Source organism: Pezoporus wallicus, unplaced genomic scaffold (genome assembly GCF_028554395.1).
Source record: "Pezoporus wallicus isolate ANWC-B61680 ecotype Strahan unplaced genomic scaffold, APGP_CSIRO_Pwel_v1 contig_8090, whole genome shotgun sequence".
NCBI lineage: Eukaryota > Metazoa > Chordata > Aves > Psittaciformes > Psittacidae > Pezoporus > Pezoporus wallicus.
In genome coordinates this window covers 84,084-111,726 of record NW_026642841.1, presented here as the reverse complement: position 1 = coordinate 111,726, position 27,643 = coordinate 84,084, and the positions used below count along the sequence as shown (strand labels likewise).

At 44.2% G+C, this 27,643-nt stretch overlaps 1 protein-coding gene across 1 annotated transcript; it reads right to left on the bottom strand.

Moving 5' to 3' along the window:
* Positions 1 to 1,029: 1,029 nt before the first annotated feature.
* Positions 1,030 to 27,643, bottom strand: AHCY (adenosylhomocysteinase). The gene is made up of 10 exons (XM_057432361.1): positions 27,527 to 27,643; positions 25,651 to 25,841; positions 22,687 to 22,762; positions 20,703 to 20,855; positions 17,366 to 17,478; positions 14,711 to 14,918; positions 13,872 to 13,959; positions 13,107 to 13,224; positions 6,518 to 6,712; positions 1,030 to 2,021 (listed from the first exon to the last, which is right to left on the bottom strand). Exons 1-10 carry the CDS (start codon positions 27,552 to 27,554, stop codon positions 1,890 to 1,892), a joined length of 1,302 nt encoding a protein of 433 aa, XP_057288344.1. The 5' UTR covers positions 27,555 to 27,643; the 3' UTR covers positions 1,030 to 1,889.

Below are 27,643 nucleotides of genomic sequence, written 5' to 3'. Positions count from 1 at the left end.
CCCTGAGGGACTCCACTAGTCACAGACCTCCAGCTACATTCTGCCCCATTGACCACAACTCTCTGCCTTCTTCCTTCCAACCAGTTCTTGATCCACCTCACTACCTGATCATCAAGCCCACACTTCCTTAGCTTAGCTTCCAACTAAATTATTCTATGAATTCATAATCCAAGTTCACAGCAGAATTACAACCCTGTATTTCAGAATAGCAGATGTTCAGCTGAGAAACAGGTGTAGAGAAGCCAAAGCCCAGCTCTGGAAACTAATGAATGACAACACCCAGTCCTTGTTTTTATTGCATTTGCTTTACAATGACATTTTGTCATCATTGTGCTCTGTGACAGAAGGTGACCACCGCCTACATTTAGATGTGTACTACAACTGTGTATAGCTCAGTGTATATATGCAAGTTTAAAAGATAATCCTCACTACTGATTATGGAATCATTTATAGCAGCTTTGTGGGACCCAAATTCAAACTGGTACTTTTTAGAGGTCAACACAAAACAAAGCAATGAAAATATGTTGCGTCCAGATTAACACCTTGTGTACTAATCCCTCTTTTTCTTCCTCCAGCAGTTCATACTCTACACCACCAGTTTTAATGGCTGACATCACACCTGGTGCTTGAATGAATGAATCTCAGTGCACTTGAAGCATGCTTTATCATACCAAACCATTCATCTTCTTGCATCTGGAAACAGAGGTAGCCTCCTGTACATTACTCACTGCTGAATAGTGTCAAGAGAGGACTTTCATGACATATTGAGATAAGCAGGTGGTGAGAGGGAGAAGAGTGTTTTTCCTGTAAGATTCAACCCCTCAAATATTTCAGTAACCTGAGAAGTAGCTTTTCCCAGCTCACGTATATGATGCAGGCTAGCCACAGCACTGGCTTTTGCCTTAAGGAAACCCCATGTAGACACATTACCTATTTTCAGTAGCTTCAGGATCATACAGAGCATCCAAAAGCATCTCACTATACAAACCATACAGAGCAAACCCAAAGCATCTCACTATACAAACCAAATCAGGCCACAGTCAGATCTTTAATAAAAGCACTTTTGAGTCAGTGACAAACAAGATACAGCAGACATGACAACTCAAAAAAAAAGAAATCAAGTTGGGGGTAGAAGTGTGCTGCTGGTGTTTCCAGAGGATTGAACAAGGTCCCTAAACCTAACCACCCCTCAGTGGCTTCTCAGCCATTCACAACACACTAGAAGGCTGCTAAAAAAAAAGTCACTCTTGCCTCACCCCCTTCAAGTTGGTACAGAAGAAGCAAAGAAGGTCAGTGTTCTAGCAAAAACTGATGGAGTAAATTAATCCAGAAAAAAAACAAATCCTCCAATTCTAATCTCAGAGTAGGAGGTTAAGTTGATTTGACAGGAGACCAAACATACACTCCTCCTTACTTCCTCCAGATTCACAACATGCACTTCAGTTAGGGCACCTCTGTGGAGAGAACCCAGACACTGCCAGCCTCCTAATGTTAAGGATGCACCTAATTCGAGCAGGGCATGTCAGAAAGCATCTCCCTCTAGAAACTGTTCCCCATCTTACTGGTTGGCCACTCTAGAGGCTGTCACGTATTTGACAAGACTACACATTTTCATTTAGCAATCTTGTCCTGCTCCCCGTACGCGGATACCAGAAGCCAATAAAAATGGTACAGGATCCTTTTCGCAATAACATTAGCCAAGTAACCAATTCAATTCCAAGAGTCAGAGTGATCCTCTTAAACAAACAAGGCCCTGAAGCTCCTTTGGTAAGGGGAGAAGTTCTGCAGCACTGGGAGGATAACGGCAAAGGACTTGTTCTCAGAAGCCCAGCACACACAAGCTTTGGAAGGTTGTATCTCTGCTTTGGTCTTTGGGTAGTGCCACCTGTTCAGTATCTGTAGTGGTCTGGCTTGAATGGCCCATCTCTTGATAAGCCAAGGTATTTGGCCTGTTTGTCACTCAGCTTTGTCAGCTTCACACATAGTTTATCCAGATGAGCAGCAGCCACAGCTTCATCCAGCTGGAAAACAAGACACTGAGGTGAGAATTTTTGCAGAGTAAGTTAGTTCAGGAAGTCATGGTAAGTAGTAAGACAAGAATGTGAAAAATATGTAACAGCTACATGGAGGACTTTGACTGACACAGATGAACAGTCAGACAGCTCTTTTCTGGCCAATATACCTCACCTGCTTAAGCGCAGAGGTATCTGCTTTCAGCACAGAACTGCGTTTAGATGGAAAAGGCCCAAGCTTTTGAGGGAGTAAAATTAAGCTTAAAATGAGACAGAGGACTCGATTAAGTCCATTTCTATCTTATTAACACAATCACATCCATCCAACAAGTAAAGAACGCAGATAATCTATTCAGAGACAACAATATTCAGTTGGATAGAATGGTAAAGCCCCAGTCATGTTTCCACTATGAAGGCACCTCAACACACTAGGCTATCATAGAATCATACAATCGTTAAGGTTGGAAAGGACCTTAAGATCATCAAGTTCCAACCCCCCTGCCATGGGCAGGGACACCTTACAGTTTCAAATAATTTTAGAGAAGGACGTGGGGGTATTGGTTGACTGGAAGCTCCCCATGACCCAGCTTCAGTGTGTGCTTGAGCCCACAGCCCCCCCATGTGCTGGGCTGCACCCCCAGAGTGTGAGCAGCAGCTCAGAGAGGGGATTCTGCCCCTCTGATGTGCTCTGGGGAGACCCCCCCCCCTTGCAGCCCTGATCCAGCTCTAGGGCAGCAGCACAAGAGGGACCTGGAGCTGTTGGAGAGCGCAGAGGAGGCCATGGAGATGCTGCGAGGGCTGGAGCAGCTCTGCTCTGGAGCCAGGCTGAGAGAGCTGGGCTGGGTCAGCCTGGAGAAGAGAAGGCTCCTGAAGGGGAGACCTGAGAGCAGCTCCAGTGCCTAAAGGGGCTGCAGGAAACCTGGAGAGGAAGTATCTAAAAATACTTGAAAATAATATTTGGGATTTCTAAGTACTTCATGTTTTATGGGATTATAGATTATATATTTATAGGGCTTCTGACAAGGGCTTGTAGGAACAGGACAAGGGGGAATGGCTTTCACCTGCCAGAGGGGAGACCGAGACGAGCTCTTAGGCAGAAGCTCTTCCCTGTGAGGGTGCTGAGGTGCTGGCACAGGGTGCCCAGAGAAGCTGTGGCTGCCCCATCCCTGGCAGTGTTCAAGGGCAGGTTGGACAGGGCTTGGAGCAAGCTGCTCTAGTGGAAGGTGTCCCTGCCCGTGGCAGGGGTTGGAACTGGATGAGCTTTAAGGTCCCTTCCAACACAAACCATTCTATGCTTCTGCAAGTTCTAATACTGGAAGAATGCATCTCCTTTCCAGATATCCCCATTTTAGGCATACATGTATTAAACAATTCATTCCATAATCATTAATTTAGCAAGAATGCTAGTGTCTATTGGCAATGTCTTCATTAAAGAAAAAGCCGAGGTTGGCTGCAGGACACAGGCTCAGAAATGTTGATATACTTTACCCCACATGTGCAAGGCAGACATGCAAACTCAAAGGACAGAAAAAAATATCTAAACTACAAGATAGTAAAGCAGTACAGGGAATAGGTAAGAGAGTCCAAAACCACTAGAATAACAAACTAGCTGCTATGTCAGAGGGGAATGTAAGAGCCATAAAGGATATTCAAAGACAGAAAGGATAGCCCTAAGAAGAGATCAGCTGCTGCTACAACAGAAGGACAAGTTTTACCACCATTTGTAATTCCTGCAAATTACAAGTAATCATTGCTAAGAAAACAGAGAAGATAAGTCTAAATTCCAGCAGCACAGGGAAGACTGGCAGTATTTCCCCCATACAAGTTAAATACATGCCAAAGGCTGCAATATATTTGAAGGGCAATAAATCAACAAAACAATCAAGGGCAAGATCTTCAGCTTGTGTGAAACATCATGTCCTAAATGATTCAGTAGCTAGTTCTAGATTTCCCACTCAAAGGGAGTGTGGCAACTACCTTGAATACTCCCATTGCAACAAACCAGATAAAAAGCTACTGTACAGAGTACCGTTATACAGAGCGTAATTCACTGCAGACCAACCTGCTCATAGTAATATGGAAATGACAACCTCTCTTGAGCACCAACACAGCCAAAGATGTACAAGGCAAAATTAAAAACGTAAGATGAAATGGCTGAAGAACGTGGGAGTGAACCATGAAAGCTACTGAACACTACATTAGAGTCAGGAAAAAAAAAATCACAAAAGAAAAAGCCAACTGGAAGGACTGTGTTTAGAAGGGAAACAAGTCCTGAAGCTTAGCAGATCCTGCCAAAAAAAACCAAAAGAGGATTAAAAATGGAATGTGTATCTGGTTGATTAGAGTGACATGTGACAATCCGATGAGTGTATTTCCCAGCAAGTTTAAGACAAATTACACCCACTTGAAAAGCAACTGAGTCCCTGACATTCCCAGATCAGGTTCTCAGAGAGAAGCTGTTTCAGAGCTGCTTCAGCTTGGGGCCTTCAAGATTTAGATGAAAAGGTACACAAATTTAGATGAAAGTAAGCTGACATTCTATCCTGGTTTTGCCTGGGATAAAGTTAATTTCCTTCCTAGTAGCTGGTGCAGTGCTGTGTTTTGGCTTTAGTCTGAGAACAATGCAGATAATACACCAATGTTTTAGTTATTGCTAAGTAATGCTTACCTCAATCAAGGACTTTTCAGTCTCATGCTATGCTAGTGAGGAGGGGCGCAAGAAGCCAGGAGGGAGCAGAGACAGGACACCTGACCCCAAGTAGCCAAAAGGGTACCACAGCTCATCATACCCAGTACAGAAACTGGGGCAGTCAGCTGGGAGGAGCCTACTGCTGCTCAGGTTGGACTGGGTATTAGTCAGCCAGTGTGAGCAATTGTATTGTGCATCACTTTATTGTTTTCCTTTCCCCTTTTTAGCTTTATATTCTCTCCCCTTGTTATTTCCTTTATTAGTAGTAGTACTATTATACTGTGCTTCAGTTATTTAACTGTTCTTATCTCAACCTACATTCTTTCAGTTCTCCTTCCAATCCAGGGGGTAAGCAAGCAGCTGTATGGTACTTAGCTGCAGGCTGTGTTAAACTACAACACATTCTTACCTTAAAATCAGATAGCTGAGTATGACGATGCACAGAGTCAGTGCCAAGATCATGGACAGAACAGTTTGCCTGGATCTCAAGGAACACACATGGCAGAAATGTGTGCGTGTTTGTAATAGCTTATCAAAGCAATATCTTGCAGTCAGAAAAAAGTGCAATATAAGGTACTTGGTAATTCTTGAATTTTACATTTGGACCTCAAAGCTACTACGCAGAACAAGGAAAGATATTAGCCAGAAAATTCTCAGGGAAAGCTCTTCTGCCCATCTTTAGTTGATTCTGACAAGGCAAATCTTTTATTCTTTGAAATTCTCTATGGAGAGCAGAGGGTAAAAAAAGCACTTTATCACAGCACACGAACCTGAAGAGATCACTGCCATATGATCCACTAACATGCAATCCCATTTCTAAGTAACTGATCTGGCCATTATTTCTCATTTCCAGTTCAAGTACACTAAAAATTGTTCTTCAGGAGAAGTACGAAGCCACATTTTATTAGCATTGCACTACTATTTTCACGACAATTGTCAACAAAACTTTTCCTTTGAAGCTCATGTGTCAGCTTGCTGATCAACTCCTATGCTGTATTTCTGGTATGCTTTCATTAACATGGTTTTGGAGGCTTAAGTCCTTCAGCAAGCACTCCAAAAGTAAGCCCAAACATATACATCTCACTTCCCAAATGAAAAGTATTTTCACATTTAATCTCACACATGGTTTCATTCCAAAGGCAGTGGAATCTAACTCCAGCATCTTTTTTAATGACTATCTCAAGTTCTCAGGCTCTTTTGGAAAATTAAAGCCAGGTTCATTTTCTAAAAAGAATCTGTGAGTTATGACATGATCCAGATTTTTCCAAGAACACAGAATGATAAGTTTAAAGGGAAACCTGAGGGAATCTGTCATTAATATTTTGTGATGGTATTAGGACTGGGTTCTGAAAAGCTCTGCTCAGGTGCAAATGGAACCCAGCAAAAGTGATTCCTAGTTTCATTCCAGCTTCAACTCTGCCACACTAGACTTTGCTGCTGGATGGGTGTGTGAAAGCTTGCTGTGAATACTGACATTCAGCAGGAGGAACAAGCTGGTTAGAAGAAGCTCCTTACTACCTTGAAACAGCACAGGGCTTCCCAGCACCTTAGGGAAGAGCACCAGGTGAAGCCAAAAAGGGACTGGACGCTCCTATCACAGGACAGGTAAGTCCCAGTTCCGCATGACATGTAAGCCACAGAAACCAGCCCACTTCAGACTCAGCAACGCAAAGCCAACCATCTGCAAACTGATAAAAGCTCCTTGCAACAGCATTCAGTAGGAGAATGAACTCAAGGACAAACAAAACAAATGTACATGATCACATCTGAAGTTGACTTCCTTACAAACTTGCATCTTCCTGGTATTCTAACTCACCTTCTTTGGCAAGAAATGGACTCCAACAGCATATTTGTCACTATTGGTCCACAGCTCGATCTGTGCCAGCACCTGGTTGGTGAAGGAGTTGCTCATAACAAAGCTGGGGTGACCCATGGCACAGCCCAAGTTGACCAGTCGGCCCTCTGCTAGCAGTATAATGTGGCGGCCATTCCTCAGTGTATAACGATCCACCTGGGTAGGAAAACACAAGAGCAGTGCTAGGTCAGGGTAAAGAAAGCATTTTAAATCATACAAAGCTTTGTGGGCTTTCTTGCAATTCAGAAGTATGCTTGCAATACAGACTTTGATAAAATTGAGACATCCCCTCTCTCAATTCCTCACCAATGTTTGTGAAGCTCACAGCTATTCTGGACTTTGCACATGAATTTTGGCATCTGCCTTTCATATTGAACCAGTTACCCAGTTCATGGGGCTCTTCCACATATGCATTGTCTCAGATGGCTGTAGTGGGAAGCATGCTACTAGCAGTAAAATGCAGCTCATATATGCCTAATTGTAACAAATGGTGTGGAAAACAGGAGACAAGAGGGAACACCTCGGCATCAAACAATCCAGAGCCTTTGCATTTCACACAGGGGTAAAAGCCAGACTCCTCAGCCTGCTGAAACTGCTCCCATGTAACCCCTCCCACTCGCAAAAGGCCAATGCTCTACAGTATAACCAGCAGCTGTCCTAGCTTCTGCTGCACCCCCCTTTTTGCTGTCATGGGGCCAAAGACACAGTCCTCCATTCAGACTGACTTCCAAGCTATGCTGGGGACAACAGGACTCTGCACATAGAATCAAGCCTCAGATGAGCTAAGGAAAAGGGTCTCAGCTATATAAGAGTCCCACACAATTCAGGACATAATGTCACTTCATATGTGCCTCAGTTGTCTGGGCCAGATTAGGCTCCTGCAATGTTAAAGTTAACTCTGCTTCTCATCTGTACCAGTTGCTAGCTATTCTCTCCCTTGTCTTCACCCCTGTAGGAGGTTACAGTATTAAAGCCCAGAATCAAGCATCAATATGGGCTATAAGTCACAAGAAAATTCAGTACTCATTGGTATTTACTGGTCATGTTACACCAACCACAAGGGAGTAAAGCAAACCTTTGGAAAGACTTAAGAGCTAGTCAACAACCAACCTTGGACAATGGTTAATGCTTTAGACCACTTACACTGTCATAGCAAAGCAACTATGAAATACTTAAAAGGGTTCCTCCCCACAGCTGTATTTATACTTTTAGTCTTATTAAAGTTATTTAATGTGAAGCAAACCACCCAGCACTCAATTTTAGTCTTAAAGCTTTGGCATATAAGTTAAAAGCCATGTGTAAAAAACTGTAACAGTACTGTCTTCTGAAAAGCCCATCTTTGTGCAGGTCCTTAGCAGAGATGTAATAAGTAAACCAAGAGAAATCATTTTACTGAACAGGTATTTTGCCTTCAGAGCAGGTCTGTGCCTCCACCTGTCTTCCCGAGTAATGCTTCAATCACAGCACTGTTTCTATTTCTTGGGTTCATAACACAAATTGCTTTTTGAGCATAGATGCTGACAGTAAGCACCCCAAGTAGAAGCCTTAAACAATACTCTTACTTTCTCCTGTCCAAGGGCAGGACAGCAAGGTAGGGTTAGTAAGAACTTCCTCCACTGAGCAGCTGCAGTATTTCTTATGGATGCTGATTCGTCACTGTGGGCCACCAGTGACAGTGCTCAGTCCATTCAAAAAATACCATATGGGTTACTGTAAGATTATGAGAGGAAGAAATGAAACAAAGAAGGAAGCACTCATAAGGAAGAACACTAAAAACCCCTGAGAACAGCTACAAGATTATATTTAAGATTTTACTTACAAGGTAGCAGTTGAGTACCTTTTCAGTTTTAAAGTCTGGGTGCTTTAGATGTCAGAATTTTATACCCATGTAAAATCCACACAACTTGCACCTGGCCAGCTGCTCGCTTGGGCAGAGAATCACATACCTTCAGCAGCTCCTGACAGGACTCAATCAATACACAGGGTAACACAGAAAATGCAAATTAATGTATTCCTTCAGAAATAAATACCAAACAGCAGTGGTACCACCAGAGGCTTAAGTCAGAACTGTGGGAACACAGCTCATCTACGGACAGACAAACAGGCTGATGCATAAGCTCAAGAAATTGTTGTGGAAATAGAATTCAAGTTATCCAAGCATTAAGTTCATCTCCACATTTACACAAATGTCTCCTCCCTTTCCCCATCAGCATTTAGCTGCTCTGGACCTCCTGGCTGCTTTGCACATCATGATACAAAAAACTTATTTTCAGAGGCCAAGTTCATTGATCCCACCCTGATGCTTCCTTTCCCTCTCGAGCTGAGCTTGCACTACACATCAGTTTCTAATACCAGAGCACAGCTGCAGAGGGCTGCAGTGCAAAATCATATTCAAAACAACCTGCCAACTCTTCAGCACTATTTCCTCCTTAACTGTACTTTGAAAGCAACAGATGAGTCAGAATGGCACAGTGTTTTCCTTTCCCAAGTATTAAACACTTCTTACACCAGCTCACTGCTTGTAAATGGAGACCATATGGTACTGAAAACTATCATGTGAGACACTTCCACCACTACTCTGTACCTCTAGCTGAAGTCTAGCAACCCTTAGCTCCAGTACTGATCCTCTGATCAACCAACAGATGTCTTCCCAGGAGGTTAGAGATTTTTGCTCTTGACTTATATTCCCCTCCCTGCTACAAGATACAGAAAAAAGCTGCCAGGTCTTTAAGTATTTGGAGAGTTGGTATTATAAAACGTAAGATACCTCAACTCAGAACACTGATGTGAAAACCACACCTGTTATTCTCAGGATAAGCACAACATCTCACACTTTTAACAAAGGTCTAGACTCCCGCTGAGGTCTCCAAAGGACTAGGGACAACATAACCACAGAAGCATCCCTCTGATGAATCTGAGCAACAGAACTGAGAAACCAGCAATGGTCTAAGTGGCAAAGTGGTGATTTCCTTCCCAGATTTCAGTGTAAGAGCAATTCTACCAATTATTATAATGAATCTTCAACTGCTGCCCTGAGAAAGGTTTCAAGACATGCAGATGAATTCACATACAGGTGGAGAGGGACAGGAGCTGCACGATACTGGCTCCATGGAGACCTCATAACAGCCTTCCAGTACCTGAAGGGGGCTTATAAGGATGCTAGGGAGGGACTCTTCATTAGTGACTGTAGTGACAGGACAAGGGGTAATGGGTTAAAACTTAAACAGGGGAAGTTCAGATTGGACATAAGGAGGAAGTTCCTTATTGTAGGGGTGGTGAGGCACTGGAATGTCCAGGGAAGTTGTGAATGCTCCATTCCTGGCCATGTTCAAGGCCAGGTTGGACAGAGCCTTGGGTGACATCTTTAGTGGGAAGTGTCTGGGGTTGAACTGGATGATCCTAAGGTCCTTCCAACCCTAACTATTCTATGATTCTATGATACCTCCTGGGAGCTTGTTTTGAAACCTAAAGTTAACACATGTCCTGGAAGAGTTAAACAATTCCAGCAAATTTCTACTTTTAATTTGTTTCAAGCATGAAATTTGGAATCCTAAAGTCACATTTTGCCTTCCACTCCTGCCTCTCCCTCTTTTGGAACAAGTACGCTCTTAGGATGTGTATTAGCCCATTCCTGTTCAAATGCCACGGCTATCAGGAACAGAGAATGAAAAAGAATACTGAATGAAGCTTTTCCACAGCAGAACTTGTTCACATAATACCTCCTCAGCAGGTACTTCCTCACCTTGGCATGCAGGTCTGAAGTTTTTAGGGACAACAAATCTAAACAGACACAAAATGAAGCATAGGGATATACCACTGTCACAGCACATAGTATTAAGTACACCAATAAGAGTCCAACTGGGGACTCAGACTAGTTAGCAGTGCTTCAGATTCACTGGTCAAAGTCAGCAAATCCCAAGGACTAACCTGAATCAGACCAGCTTTTATTTGGCTTGGCAGTGTACACATCGATAGACCATCAGTTCAGCAAAGCTTCCAACACACAGAATGGCCATAGAAGATCAGGTTCACCTCTATGTAAATCCCATCTCCAGGGGCAACCAGTAGATGGGTAAGGAAAAGTCCAAGAGGAGGCCAAGGGCAAAATGCTATTTCTCTCAGTAAATTCTCTCAGCTTCACTATCGGTGCATCAAGCAGAGGGAGAGGTGATCTACTCAGCGCTGTGAGAGCTTTACCTTTTACAGCTTTAGGCGAGTCCTTTCAAACAGGTAGGTTTTCAGCATTAAACCACATGGATGACCTTGACCCCAATTCCACCCTTTTGAAACAGTAATATTCTGGTTTTAACCAGAAACTTGTTACAGCTTTCATACCTCAGACTATACTGCATCTCAGTGTACCCAATAAATCTGTGACATACTGGCTCCTTCAATAGGGTATATAATGAAAAAGGGACTACTACCTCGGCCAATAGTGACACAATTTTTCATGTCGACTTCAGGAGCCACACTGAATGGCCATGTGCAGGTAGTCTGTATTTCACCACACCAGCATCCAAGTTAGCCTTCAACATTTATTTTCTGAGCAATCCCAGTTCTAGTTTTAAAACCTGAGCTTGCAGAAAGCAAGCAGCTAGCTACAGGCTCAGGGCTGCTGGGCAAAATCAGCTCCACATTAAGGTCATGAGCAAGAACAGACTTGAGCATAGTGAAAACTTGAGGGTATAACTTCATATATTCAAGCTGAGCCCACACAGGGTGTCCCAACAGCAAAACACAATCCTGAAAAAACTCTTGACTGTTTAGTAACAGTTTGATGTGGGTAGCCAATAAGCCACAGGGGAACTATGAAAATCATAAGGGCAGATTAAGATCCACCATGTATGCATGCTTGGGTGTGGCATTTTTAAAAAAGTAGAAAACCTGTCCCAGAATCCTGCTATCAGCAAGCACACTCCCTCCCTTAAAAGTCAACTAGAAGTCCCATGCCAAGACAGACAAAGCCTGGTTTGCATTATGGTATATTCTCCCTCAAAGCTGGCGTTACAAACCAGTTTTGATTTAGTTTAGTTTTTCTGCTTTGAGACAAAGCTGAAAAGCTGAAATTTTAGATCCCCATTTCCCTACTGACGTGGTTTAAGCACAGCTGGTAACTCAGAACCATGCAGCCGCTCACTCCCCCTCTTCTTCCCGCCCCACTCCCAGAGGGATGGGGAGGAAAACCAAAAGAACGTAAATCCCATGGGTTGAGATAAGAACAGTCCAGTAACTAAGGTACCATTTAAAACCACTACTGCTACCACCACTAATAACAATAATAAGGGAACTAACAAGGGGAAAGAATATAAAACTAAAAGGGGAAAAGGAAAAGAAAACAACAAAACCAAGTGATGCACAATACAATTGCTCACCACCCACTGACTGATCCCCAGCCTGACCTGAGCAGCAATCTGGGCCTTCTGGGTAACTCCCCCCAAAGAGCTGTGGTATGGAATACCCCTTTGGTCAGTTGGGGTTAGGTGTCCTGTCTCTGCTTCCTCCCAGCTTCCTGTGCCCTTCCTCACTGGCAGAGCATAAGTCCTCGAATGAAGTAAGCATTACTTAGCAATGACTAAAAACATCAATGTGTTATCAGCGTTGTGCTCAGACTAAAGTCAAAAACAGAGCACTGCACCAGCAACTAAAAAGGAGAATAATGACTGTTACACCTGAACCCAGGACACGTATGTAGCTGCACCCATAGCCTGAAGTAAATACATAGTGGAACTGCAAGCAGAGGAAGGATAACACATCTGGCCTTGTCTGCCCACATGCAGACTTCTGCTCTACACAGGATTCTAAAATGAAGCCACTTTGAAGAGAAGTCTGAGTTGGGCAGAGCTACAGATAGGCTTTCCTGAAGCTTCTGACTGAAAAAAACCCTTTGAAAACAGAGGCATGAATTCTTAAGAACTTTGTCAGAACCCCAGAATTTCCCTGAGATCCACGTTAGTCCTGACAGCACACAGAACCAAGACCAAGATTGCTCTGGTGCAGAGCACTACATGAGCAAGCAGCTTTGAGAAGAAACCAGGCAATATAAGGGCTCAGTTCTTAAGTTTCATATGGTCTCTATGGTCTGTTCAAGCTTGCTTTTTGAAACTCAGTTATGGCATTGGTTTTAGCTCAGGACTATCAAAGAAAGCACATTTCGACGTCTCCTCAACATACCCCAAATGTCAAAATTGACTTTCTATAAGGAATCAACTTGAGGCAATTAACTGTTTACACAGCCACCACCAAGTGGTAGGCTCCTGTTTGTCAAGGAAGTAGGAACACATGGAGAAAGATGCATCCACATGCTGTGCACCTGGGCACTAGCTGGAACCCACTATGTTAACACCAACACAAGAATATGTCATGCAGCTTGTTTCAGTTTAATCAGGGAAGATCAGAGTAGAATCCCCATTCTCATCAGCCCAGAGGAAAACTGGCTTCCAAGAAAGCTAGAAAAACAAAGTACCTTCAGAGAAATACCTCCCTTTCTGGAAACAGACACTGAGTAGATATTGCTTTTCAAGCAGTAGAGCTTGCACAAGGGCTGTCTCACCTGAGGTTTAACATTCACCGCCTCTACTGCATTTTCATTCAGCCATTTTGCATCAACTTCCACATCAAAATGGCCAATATTACACACTATGGCATCATCCTTCATCTGCTCAAAGTGCCTGCAAAAAAAAATTAAAAAATTTACATTCAAAGTTAATGCACAAAAAAATTTCTTCAGCAAAAGAAAATGCTCTAGCCCATAGCTCTGTTCAAAGAGAAATGCTAAGTGCTCACTGATTGCATTTGACTTAAGATGTGTGGCTCTGGTAATCCTGCAGGCATGCAAAGTCTACTGGAAAAAAAACTCTCCAGCTTCTAGGGAAGGAAACTTCCCAGAGACACAAGAGGTTATTGAGGAGAAAATATTCTCCCAGTATGGAAAGTAAAACCACTGTAATTGGTCAAACCTGAAAGATGTTTACTCACAGATGGAATTGCTTTCAACCTTTACCTACCTCCTTTCTTCATATTTAGCTGTCCTAACAGAATATTCTGAAGAATAAGAGCATCAGAGCTATTTATCCCTCTACACCTTTTGTTTCCCCATCATCACATACTGTAAGACAGGAACAACTGCAACATGGCAACATCCAACTGAACTGAAAGACCAAAGCCCCAGTTTCTCACTAAATAGATGCTAAATTCTGATATCCTGCAATGATAATGTGTGCTAACCCTCACCATATTGCTGACAAGTTATGACTGTATTTTAAACCAGTCTAACTGTACAGGTATGCTTTCACCAAAGCAAATGGCTAGACCATACCTGCCCTGAACAATGTCAGTGCAGCCAGTGGTGGTAACAAAGATATTGCCTTCTTTGCAGGCCTCCTCCATGGTTGTAACTTCATAACCTGAAAAGAGAAAATGTTATTCCTCTATCCAGCACAAGCACTTATTAAAAAATGAGGTACAGTATTTCAAGTAGAAAAGTACAGAGAAAGAATAGGTCTGTCCCACCACCTGACCTATGGAGGATGCAAAGTATAAGTATACTTGTCTTACTAAATACAAACATAGCATCAAAATATCTACCCCTCACTCATTTCCAGTCTGTAGATCTACACATGCAATGTCTTATGCCCGTTGGTGTAGTACCTGGCACAGCACTCAAACTGGATTCAGGGGTCAAGTTTGCAAAGGGAAGTACACCCACAACACCTGCAGGTTCTAGTCAGGTATGGAAAGAAATGGAATAAACTGGTACTAAGTATAATTACGCAGTCACTCCCATGAAGAGAAGGAGCACAGCTGGAAAGGCAGAGAGCATGGCATCTTAATGCATGCTGGAGGTTAGAGTGACAAAACTTGCAGATAACAAAGCCATCCTAAAGCAGGCTTACCATGTTATGACATAGTGGCCCTACTCCACTACAGCCTCTATAGCCTTGACTGCAAAGACATCTTCGAGGCCTACACTAATAAACTCCTACCCTAACTGCCAGGAAAGAATTCCTACAGTTAAACTGGCGTCAACTCTACCTCAACAGGGATGGAGCTGAAACCCACTAAAACTTCCTTGGCCAGTTATCACTTGTTGCTCTACACTGACACACAGACACCTCTATCACATGCATTAATTTCTGCATCTCCTTCAGTTCTTACCTTCCATGGCTGCCTGCAGTGCATTGATGGGATCAATTTCAGTGATGATGACTCTGGCTCCAAAGCTCCGCAGGGCCTGAGCGCAGCCTTTGCCCACATCACCATAACCTGCCACAACTGCTACTTTCCCAGCAATCATGACATCTGTCGCACGCTTGATGCCATCGATGAGGGACTCTCTGCAACCATAAAGGTTATCGAACTTGCTCTGAGGAAGAAAAAGGAGCAGTTTCAGAACAGATGCAAGTAAAAATTCTTTAAAGAAACAACTGACTCATGTTTGTAGTACAAACCAGGATGCTGTGTACAGAGGCAGGTCTGAGTTCCTCAACCAGATGTTCACCTGTTCTTTGCTGCTGTTTATCAGACAATGAACTGCACAAGCAGACAAAAAACAATGCCAGCAGAATAGCTGAACAACTTATTATCATTTTTGTAAGACACATGCACCCTGAAGAAGCAGAAAGGTACCCACATTAACCATAAGAAATTGGTTCCTGCAGTCCAGGAAGATCAAAATAGCATCTTCTCCCAGGAAGAGTTACAATAATGCTGCCAGAGTGCTCAAATTTAGAAAAATCCAGGAAGGAGCCATGCACAACACTGGTCCCTCCAACCGAAGACCCCTGGATTTCATCTCCTAACGCCCCATTGCAGAACATCCCCCTACTGTAACATTAACACAAGCTTAACTGCCAGACCTCCAAATCAAAGTTCCTATGCTAAGTCAGATGACAAATAATACTCCATTTGAACATAGAACTAACCTCAGAAACATGTTGCTGTACTGATTTTTGTAGTGCCCCTGCCTTTTCTCTTTGGGCTCTTTGTTCTGACCAGGAGTGTGTGCTGTATAAACAGATTTGATTATCTGAAGAGCTACAGAAGTCAAGGGTTAAAACGATCTGGCTACCAAAGTTGTGCTATACTTCCCAAAACAGGGTATAAAGAACTCACCACTCACAACAGAAGTCTGGTCTCAAAGCCTGCCCTGCTATCAAGCATGTGTAAGGTGGTGTAAGCTGTAGACTGAGTCCCAAACTATAACAAATTTTTTACAGTAAAAGCACAAATTCCATAGGTATATAGATTTATAATAAAAATAAAAATACTGTGACTATGACTCCAATAAATCATCCGAGTAAGTTACCAGGTATACGGGCATGCTACTCCCAGCTTCAGAACCTGGCCGAGGACTAATGTGTAAGACCTTACACTTCAGATCTACAAGATCCTGACTCAGCACTTGTAAGTCTTATCACAGGCACATTTGCCATTAATATTTCAGAGAATTTGTGTCTTTCAAAATTGCAAGCTACTGCCAGTTGGTCATGCTGTTTTCTAGTCCTCCAGCAGATTTTCCTTGCATTATAAGGCTTCTTATGGAGGAAAACAGCATTGTCAGATTTGATTCCTCATCACCAAATCCCCCAATTACAGAGTCTTCCAGGTGCCTGTGTATTTCCATGCAGGCAAGTTAACAGAGTGCCAGACGTAGACATCTATCCCACCCAAAAATACATCTGAGTGGCAAGAGGGAAGAACAGAACTGAATGCTGCCTACCTTCTCTCTCCAAATACTAGTATAGGAACCTGGCAACCAATGTAAATATCTAACTAGGAGAGCAGAATTTGCCAGCTCAGTTGCATGCCTTCCTGGAGATGCACAACTGTGGTTAGTACCAATCTTTTACTAGATAAATAACAAACAGCACTTGAAAGTGAGCACTTGCTTGGCACTAGAATAAACTGATCTTAACCCAAATCCATTCAAGCTTTTTTAGAAATGTGAATTTCCAAATCTACTAAAGAGTATTAATAGTTATTGTGCAGGAGGCATAAATCTAGGTGAAAAGGATGCAAAGAGGAAAAGCTTCCTCCAAGAACAAGTGCATCCTAGCCCACTAGCTATGAAAAAAATGCCAGATGCCTCTTTGTGAGCAGAAAGGAGATACTCTTAAGGCAGCAAACTGAAAAAGGAGGCCAAACAGTCAGTGAGAACTGCCATGCCCAACAGGATAACGTTAGTATGGTAACTTGAAATAGATTTAGCAACTGGACTTTAAACATGTACATGCATAAAGCCTTAAGCACTCCTGTAATTACTACTATAATTCACCTGCATCCAAATAGCACCAGCACTCTTTGAACACCATTCCCCCTCATCCCCGAATTCACTGGAATTTGTCTCAGGAAGCAGTAATATACCTAAGAACACAATAAATACCTACTGCCCTGTCCTTTGCAACTGCTGCTCAGAGATATCAGACCTTTTACCAGTCACAAGCTTATAAACACTCCTTTTTCCATCTGGTATCCACCACCTACCTGTGGGCTTTAAGCTGCTCAAGAGTGAGGACATGTCCCTTGCCATAGGAACTGTACCCCAGGAGCCATGATCTCTATAGGTGTTTTCACATTGAGATGTAGAAGAATGCATGTCCTTACATATTAAAAAAGCTCTTCATGTTCTGAAAACATGGCACTTCCCATTAGAGACACCATGGGCTCACTTCAAGGATATGGCAAAAATCTGTTCAGTACCAGATCAAGAATAGCTCAGCAAGAGAAGCAATACTTGCATGGAAATGCTGACATCCCCACACCGAACTGGTCAGACAGCAGAACATAGCAGAAGGGCTCTAGATGTGTTACCTTGGTGACAGAGTCATTTACATTGATAGCTGGCACTTTCAGGGTCCCATTGGCCTTCATTTTGTACAGGTTGTGAACTCCAGTGGTTGTCTCTTCTGAAATACCTCTAATTCCTGTGGGGAGGATAAAAGTTGGAGTTAACAGTGCTGCAAACCAACACATCCAAGCACTGGGAGCATACTCCAGAGGTCTAACAAACTCTTTGCAGGAAGCAGGGAAGAGGTAAGAACCCTCGTTTTGGTCCACAAACAGTAGTTTGAAACTTCAAGCAAGCTTCTTTCCCCATAAGGCAATTAAAAGAGCAGGACAAAATATTCTTTGGAAAAATGGAAGGGACCAGCTCAAGACCCAGACCTCCAGCTGAGCCACTGGCTTTGCACAGAGGACAATCAAAGCTGTCAGCCATGGACAGGGACAACTTCCACTAGACCAGGTTGCTCCAAACCCAGTCCAATCTGGTCCCAAACACTTCAAACAGAATTTGTACCAGTCTCAATGGAGTTTAAAAGCCATTACATTTCCCTTTTCCTTCCCAGAGCACCAGGTTGAAGCACTGCCACTCTGTCACAAGAAGGAAATGAGACCAACTAAGCCAGAAGTAAACAGAGCTTGATATTAGGCTGATTTATCCCCAGAGGTCTGTAACCCCAAACACACACACCAGCAGGTTCCCTTCTCTGAAGACCACCTGCCTGCTGCCCCCAGGTGATACTTATAACTGGTCTAAACTGCTTTGCAACTCCACTGAGAGTCCTGCCTACACCACTCAATTTCAATGCCAGAGTGACTTCAATGACTGCAAAGGGCCTACGCTAAGGAAAAGGTTGAATTACATTGAAAAAGCCTTGCTAAGCACTTTGCTCCCCTGTATTTCTTTCCTGGTCAATGAGCAAGTCTGCATCAATGGATCACAAGTGATCCAATCTTCTCTACCCTTTCTCAATAGCAGTCTTCTGCACAGATGCCAAAGACCTCCCTTGCACGAGTTCAGATGACTTTCTCCTCTGTTCAGTTCTACTTCAACCATTCCTATCTTTATCTTACTTTTAAGGGCATTTAATTTAGTGGAATAAGCCCAAAGTAACAAGGCCATTCTGCCCTCCAACAGCAGGCATGATGAAAGAGAGAGGAAGCTTGCTGAGTATTTCCACACAGCTATTTAACATATCTCCTAGTTGAAGCAGGCTTGAATAGCCCTACTTTCAACTCTTAGTTGCACACTAGTACTGAACTAACTTCTCTTTAAATTAGAAGTTGCTGAAGCTTGGAAGACAGGCATTTCCCTTTGAAATTACCCCAGAAAACTTGTTCAGCCTTTAAATGACAAGTAGCCTTTTTAGATGCTGCATGCCAAAATGCCTCCTCTGCTCACAATAAAGTCCTTCCACACACTGTGCATGCTCTTCTAATGTTGCTTTTGTCCTACCTCTCACCCAAATATTACCACAAGCCCCTAGGATATATTAGCCTCTGTTATCATGAAGATAATAAAAACAGATGCTACACAGCTTCATTTAAGCAGTATTTGCAGCAAAGGGCTAAGCACAGAACTTCATTAAATGAGATCAAGACTACTCAGTGGTACCGTTCTGGAAGTTTTGCTGTTTCTAAGGAGCAATGGACTGGAAGGTTGAACAGATAAAGTTCTGTCACACTCCAGAGATCAGTCTTTAATTAGTTTACTAAATTAAAAGCACATAGTGCACACATTCTGCTACATATGGCATCTTGTCTAGACTCTAAAAATACAGTAGAAAAGCCATCCCCATGAATTCAGGGAGCAATTCCAGGCAGCAGGGATGTTTATCATCAATGGCAGATGGCCAAGACAGGAGACACTTCAACAGCCACTGCTCTGCTGCACCATACTATACCAGTCCCTTCCACACCAGGACCACACAAGTAAGAAAGAGCAAAGGGCTGCAGAGGACAAAACAGCAGACAGCAGGAGGGATGGAAGTGTGAAAGAACAAGGACCCCCAAGTCCTCAGCACAAGGACCCCCAAGAACAGGGACATCAGCTGAGGTGCTTCATGTTCATGGCAAAGAAGCAACTCTGTAAAACTGAGTATGAATGTGGAAAATGCATTTTTTTTTGGCCTCTGACACTGCCAGGAAGACATAAAGGCATGATCCTTTGCGGTTTGGCAGGAACACGAGATCATGAACATCAGACAGACAATCTAGAAAGAAGACCTTTGGCAGAAGAGAGGATCCCAGCATGGCTGAGCAGACACCAATGAAAACCTCTCACTACAGTTCAAATAAGATGTTGACTGGATTACTAGGGACATCAGGCTGAGGATGAAGGAGAAACGGAGGCCTGTTACACAGAAGCAGCTTCCTCTCTTCCTGCTGCCCCTACCCACATTAGCACACAGATGGGGAGCAGCCCCAGACTTTTCCCCTCACACAGCCATATCCATGGGTTGCCACCTTCAAATTTTCCCCCATAGCTTCCTCTTAAAGCAGTGCAAGAATAAGCACTGATCCAGAAGGTTTTTACAGCAACCTCACCTCTAGGTTGACCTAGAATGAATATTAGTACACAGCACTGTATCAGTATAATCTCCACCCCATATCACTTTCCAATGTTCTTCACATCCCAGATCAAGCATGCCCTTTAGCAACACTGGGTGTCTGCAGCTTGCAGCAGCACAGATAATGGACACTGGGAGAGCTCAGGAGAAGCCATCATGCTTCAGGTCTGGGAGGCACAGATCAGCTCCTGCAGGTCATGCCAAATTCTATTCAGATAAACCCTTTACATAAACATGTGCCAGCAACACCACACTGATCTGCTTTTAGTTTCACTAACTTACACTGAAGGTAAGTTAAAGCAAGAGCCCCAATCCTGCCTCCATCAGCATCTTGACTGACAAACTGGATGAGTCAATGCCATGTAGTTTATAAGGTAGAAAATTGTTCCCTTTCCAAGAAAGGTTACAAGTTGCCATGACTTCATCCAGAAGTGTGCTAAGATGATGAGGAAGTAAAAGCATTAATGGTAAAAATATTAACTGCAAGCAGACATTGAACAATTCTAAAACACAGCCCATTTCCAGGAAGGCTGGAAGCCTTGGCAAGCCAGCTGTACCACTGGTACAGGTTATGGGCACTGTGAAGGATGACCAGGACAGGTCACTGCAGCTTAGATACTAAAAAGCAGAGATGGAAGCAGCTCCTGCAGGTAAGATGCTTTGGTCTTGGCCTGTAAGCCGTTTTCACAGACTCGCAGCCTGTTCGCACATGCCTGTCTCTACCCCACCCACAGAAAGCGACTGCATAAACAGCCTCCAAAGCAGAACTGTGCCTGACAAAGCAGAATAGCACTCACCTTTCAAGAGCTGTGGGTATTTGGTATGAACTAGATTGGTAAGATCTCCACCATCATCCAAAATCATGTTGAGGGGCTGCCCATCCTTGAAGTACAGGGTCTGCTCAATGCACCACAAGTATTCCTCATCTGTCTCCCCTTTCCAGGCAAACACTACACAAGAACAAACACACAATTAGCCAGTTTCTTACTCAGCATGTGGTAAAGCAGCCAAAAGAAGATTTCATCAGCACCTCTCAGAAGCAGACAGACAGATTATTATCTGTGCCTGCAGGTCAGAAGAGACATTTGAACTGAAAAAAGGATTTCAGAATGAGCAGGAATGAAATCACATTGCTTTCTGTTCCAGGGCACAAACTTGGTCAAATTTTGAGGCTTCACTGCTCTCTTTATCCTTTTTCCATGTTAAGAGAGAGAAGGCAAAGCAAACCAAACCAGATACATCCGCAACACTCACATGCTCCCCTAAAACACCCTATGTTACTAGGAATTAGAAATAGCCTCTGGATATATTTATATAGACAAACGAAAACACAACTACAGCATTTTCTAGCACAGCAGAAGAGAGGGACTAAAATTTAGCACCAAACTCATCAGAAACTTTTAAACTTTAGCCTCTAGCACAGCACCAAAATCCAAGCTACCACGCCTTGTCTGCTTGTAATAGGGTATATTTCTGTATTGGTACATCTACCACCAGCAATATGCTGCAACCACTAGCATGTTGTATCTAGCAGTATTTCTGCCTTTCCCGGCATTTGTACTAGATTCATACTATACTTCAGCCTCAGTGGTATTCAATCCATTCAAACATATATCAGGCACAACTTAGACACCCCAACATTTGGCTAAATTCTCATGTTTTCCACTGTTTACACAGAAAATTAACCTTGAGCTATGAAAAGCCAACCATGCAATTGCCCATTCTGAAGGGGCAAATCAGTATCTCATATTGTATCCAAAGGATCAGCAGCCCTCCAGCATTTTGTAAATTCAGTATGTGAAGTGCAGTATTAACAAAAAGAGCAAGTTTCACAAAACAAGGATACCAAGGGGAGAGTTCAAAAACTTAGATAAACACTCCACCTATAAACTGCTCTTCAGTTGAGTTTTGGGTGTTGAGAGCAGTGAGGAAGTCAATATTCTAACATCAGATCTAGAGTCCCATCTGGTCTTTTGACATCAGATGCTAGAGACCAGCAGAGGACACGTTACTTGCAGCTAGTAATGAAGGGACCACTTTCTTCTGTTACCTTAGAATGGACACAGCTGGGGAAGGACTTGTGGCACTATTGAATTATATGAAAAACACCTCCCAAAGCAAAAAAAAAAAAACAGGCTGCCAGAAATCAGATCTAACCTCTGCAAACATCCAGGCTCAAGTTATGCAGTTCCCAGCACAGAGCTAGGAGGACTGCATGTCCTTAAGCCAAGTAACACAGCAGACAGCTTAATGTACCTGCAAGGACTGCCTCTTTATTGGAAGGTGCCAGTAACAAAACAGCAGCATCCTGATAAAGTGCTTCAGGGACATTAGGCAGCAACATAGCTGGCCTAGATCTAGCCTAAAAATATCTTGAGGATTGAAACTGTCACTGTAATGTATCACACTACCATCAAGATCCCTTCCCCAACCCCTATTTAGCTCCAAGCTTGCTGGAAAGCACCAACCACCATCATCTACACACACCCAAACACCAATCCATTTAATTACCCAAGCCCATTCAATCAGCTTAATGACCAGGCTTAAAGCTGGTAACATCCAGCCAGGCTCCTCCATAGCCCAACACCAACCACTGTTAGGAACCCTACATGTAGTCTGATGCAAAGCTTGAATCAGACGTCCTGTTTGGTAACAATCACTACTTTTGATGGGCTACTTCTATGCTGAAACCTGTTCAGAAGAGCTTGTTTTGTAGTTTGATTTAGCTGGAACAGGCAGTACACCTCAACTGAGAGCCAAATTAGAACATTGAAAACTTACCAGGGATACCAGCTTTTGCAATAGCAGCTGCAGCATGGTCCTGCGTGGAGAAAATGTTGCAGCTTGACCATTGTACCTGGAAAACAATCCAAGTTTTGTTTGCTGAACAAAGTTCTGAGATATCAGGCACTCTCTTCCAGACACAGGAGGTGAAAAGGGAGCAAGAGCAGAAAGGCATATTAGTGCAGGTTCTTGCCTTTCTTAGTAGCTCTGAAAGGTTAAGGTGAAAATCAAGTATGTGACTAGGCCTGGGGAAATAATGTCACTTGGGGAGAGAATATAACAGAGCTTTAGCTGTGCTGCATATTCACTCATGAGAGCTTATTCATGAGACATTCTGCCAGGCAGCCAGAGCATACATTCAGCTATAGATCTGCAGGAAGTGCACAGTAGGGTGGGTTTTAGAAAGTTTTGGTCAATGAAGTTCAGATTTTCAGAACAGCCACATAGCAAGTGTCCACTGAGGGATACAGATATGCAGCAACACACCTGCTGGCACTCAGAAGGGTCAGAAATGCAGCTGAAACTACACTTGATCAAACAGGCATTCTCCCAAGATTATGCTCACCCACCTCCCTCTCTGTGCTCCAGTCATAGAAGCTTTTCCATCTGAGCTAAGCATTTTCCACACTAGGCTCAGGCACCTAGAAAAGCAACAGCATATCGCTGAGTTGCATTGAAAAGTATCTACATACTTACTGCACCTCCCCAGCAGGCACAAAACCCACCACATCCCAGAGCCACAAGCAAGTTCTCACTGCAGGGCTGACTGGCAGGTTTTTGCATGCTTATTCGTAACAGAGCTCGAGGAGAGAGAGCAATAAGGCATAATCCTTCAGCCTGTTTCCAGATACTCATCCCACTTTATCAATAGTTGACACTTCAAAGTAAGGGCTGCAGTAGGAAGTACCTCATCTGAGCCTCCACGATACTTGTCAGTGAAAACACAACTGGAAGGAGCACAGGAAAAACAAATTCATGACCATAAGCACTGTACTTCCTCATCTGGGTTTTTCTAAGCCCCTTCCATATCAGTACAGATTACACTGGCAGATGTCATGACATTCAAAGCATACAAAATACCTGTCTATTGGTCACACTTCAAATACTTGATACATCAGCCACTTCAACTGCATCCTCAGATCTATAACACCAGTTTGTGATAACAGCATAGACCCTAGAATAACTAGCATACCCGATAGGCTCAGAGCTAATATTTACATCACTGGTTATGAAGATAATGCATTTTTAGTACAATTTTAGAATTTAGGCACTCTGAGGGAGAGAGTATTTATTCCATCTTTGCTAACCTAGCCAAAAAAGGGGTACCAAGATAACTATGCTGCAGTGAGCTACATGGTCATTCTATAGGGCATGGTTTCATCAATTTCACTCCTCCCTCTTGGGCACCAAAGTTCTGGCAGAACAGATGAACCCGGGCTGAATCCAAACCCAAGTCAAAGTCTAAACTAAATAAATGCAAGTCTAAACTAAATAAATGCAAGCACTGGGAAAAGGAAAGAGCTAACATGACAGAATACATCTTAAAAGCACAACCATGCTTATGCACTTATGCTTAGAGGAACCAAATCTCTGCAGGTACTTCCCTGAATGACTTGGATGAATCCCACACAACACTAACTGGGTACTGTGCTCAGAATAAAACAGCTTGGCAATGCTCAAGTAAGCACACAGCCTCTGCCCAGGCCAGTCACATGCTGACACACAGCAACCAACAGCAGCAGCAAGGAGCTTCCCAAATTTCAGTGGCTACTGCTTTCTTTTAAATCCTGTGGAGGGACAAGAGTTTCATATACAGAGTAGCTGGCATAAAGCCAGGACTAGCTCCACAAAGCTCTCTTTCAGTACTGCATCATTTACAACTGTGGAACAGCCCTGAACAGGCTGAAGAATACCCTGCACAACAGCAGGTACCTACCTTGCCCAGGCTGACCTGGCATGTTTCTAGACCTACCCACTCCACTTTTTGAGGAAATGCCTTAGTGGCTACAGAGAAAGCTTCTCTTTCTCCCAGTGCCTTTTGATCAGCATGACACTGCTCAACTCATTCAGCAATTCACAGGGAGGGATCCCATATAGAGCACCTCTGGGCAGCCTGAGCTCAGGCAGCTAAACTTCTAGAAGGAGCTTCAGATCACATGCATACTTAACATAACTCATCATCAGGTTCCAGTCAGTTCCCTGCTGCTCAGCATGTGAGCTACGTGAATTGTGCTCAGATGCCTGACTCTCCTCATGCCCTGTAAAATGAACACTCAGCAGTGATGTCTGGACTTGAGCCAGCAAGCCAGGCAGAGGGCACAACAGAGCAAATGGCTTACAGGTATCTCAGTATTTCATATGGACCAGGGTAACTGGTCCATAGTCACACAACAAATTCAAAGACATTGGAGTCCCCAGTCATCGATCACTGAGCTGCGCTGCCCCTGTGTTGTTTTCCTGCACAGCTAAAGGGCCAGCACGAGCTCTTCAGAAGCCTCACTGTTTTTTTGCTGACTTTACCAGGGCACAGTGTGGCTCTTAATACAGGCTAATCTGTGCTGGAGGCTGTCACTGTGCTTCCACATTACTGGCAACAAAGATACATGCCCGAGCACAACACTATCCTGTACCAGCTTTCAGCACTGCTGCTAAGGGTACTGTACACACAACTGCTGGAGCTGCTGCAGTCAGCAACGAAGCCCAGAACAGCCACTCATGAAGATGCAGCTTGTCCAGAGGAAAGACACATACCACATCCCAGAGGTGTATGCAGAGCAGGTGACAAGCTTTTTGCTTAAGGACAGAAGACATAATACATCCATCTGGGGACTGCAGCACAGCCTGTTACAAAAATTACAGCCAATTGCCAAAACCCCTAAGGTACTTATATAAGCACAAGCAGTACCCTAGGCAGAGCATTATCTAACAGAACACTAAAGGAAAAACTCAGAGGCACTTTACCTCAGCTCCCAGCTTGATAAGGGTCTCTATGAGAACTGCTGTCTGCACAGTCATGTGAAGGCAACCGGCAATACGTGCACCTTTCAGTGGCTTTGATGCAGCATACATCTCCCGCATCTTCATCAGCCCTGGCATCTCATTCTCTGCAATCTCAATGGCCTTGCGACCCCAGTCTGCAAGGCTGATGTCAGCTGCAAGAGAAGGATAGCTGTCAGAGTTGAAATAGCTAAGATTCTGGTATCTGTTCATACTCTTGTGGGTAGGCACTGGCTGCAACAGCTGAACTGAACAACCAGCAACAGCCGGCAGACAGAGTTAGGCAAACAGACCCTATTCCAGTTACTCCCTAGTTTTTCGCTATGATACACAGGCTTTCAAACAAGTTTAGAGCTAACTTAACAGCCCCTCTGGAAAAAGTGTGCTGCTGTATGAGCATATTCATCAACTTGATCTAACGTGCAGACATTCCAAGGGCCTTTAATTTGGTAAGCCCCAGCCTTAAGCGTTCCTCCTTGCAGAGACTGCCCAAGGGCCTGACACCTCCTACAGATTTACTTCCACAGGATTAAGACACGCATGGAGGGGCTGCTGGTATGGCAATAGCTTCCCCACATTATAGCACAGACAGCATGGTAGCTGCCGTGTGCACCAGGAGCTGAGTCCAGTCCAGCTGCCCCTCTTAAGAGCTGTTCCTACCCCTTATACCCACAAAGATTATTTTTAAGGCATCACAACTACCTTAAATACAAGTCTACATCTGCTTTATAAAACAGATCTGGAGTAGAAAAGTCCAGGGAAAAAAAAATGAACAAAAGACTTCCAAGATGCAAACTTGCAGTAGAAAACACTGTGCTCGCCATGGATGCCTGACTCCAGCCTTGAAAAGGCAAGGGTCAAACAGCTAGGGCCTAGGTGCAGCGCTCTGCAGCATCAGCCAGTACCCAGTGGCCCTCTGGCTCGGTTGGCTCTTTCAAGCATGTCAGCAGCTTACCATTTCATTAAGAAATATGGTCAGATAGTTTTCTTTCACCTACCTGGTGAACACAGGCCATTGAAAGCACTTGAGAACACCAGGCAGGACCTCAGAGTCAGACTGTGTGTGTAATACAGACAAGCTAATTGCATTTTGCTCCTGAATGAAGCCTGGAGGCCACAGAAACCACTGCCTCTGCTTCAGCTGACTGCTGCTCAGCTGCAGGGGAAGGGCCATGGAAACAATTCTATCAGGAGAGGGAGGTCTTGAATCCCAACCCTCCTAAGGGCTCCGCAGCTTTACCAGCGCTGCTTAAAAACCCCCAACAAATAAACCTGGCAGTATTTAATCCATAACCTCCAGGCTAAATGAGTTCTAAATCTCAGCCTTATAGGCTAAGGTTCTTCTCTTTGAATTTAGCCTTCAAAGAGCACACAACTCTGTAGAAAAATTAGGGGTTTTGTTGTTTTTTTTTTTCTCTGTGGGGTTTCAGGTCTACAGAAACACCCGCCAAAACCTTTGGGGAAGCGTGCGGCACAGGCCCCAGATTCAAACACACTTTCACGTTCGGAGCGCAAGCCTGCCCCAGCGGAGCTGGAGGCAGAGCAGAGGCCGTGGGCCCCGGGGCAGGAGAGCAGCGGAACGCCGGGTTGAAGAGCCGCTGCAGGAAGAGCCGACAGCTCCAGAGCGACGGGCAGAGCCCGCCGAGCCCCGCTCCTTCCCCGCGGGTGGCCGGCAGCACACGCGGCGCCGCGGCCGCCTGCCCTCCGCGGCGGCACGGCCAGCGGGCTGCTGCCATCTTCCCCCCGCGGCCGCATCCAGCCGCGGCTCCCCGGCACGGCGCTGCGGCAGCAGGCCAGGCCCGGAGCACTGCGCTTCCCCGGCGGCGGAGCTCGCACTCACCCACTTTGTACGGCAGCCTGTCCGACATGCTGGCGAGCCGCGGCAGCCGGCGAGGAAGGAGGCACCAATCCCTCCAAGCGCGCCTTAAGTAGAGGCGGTACCTCCGCCTGCGCGGGG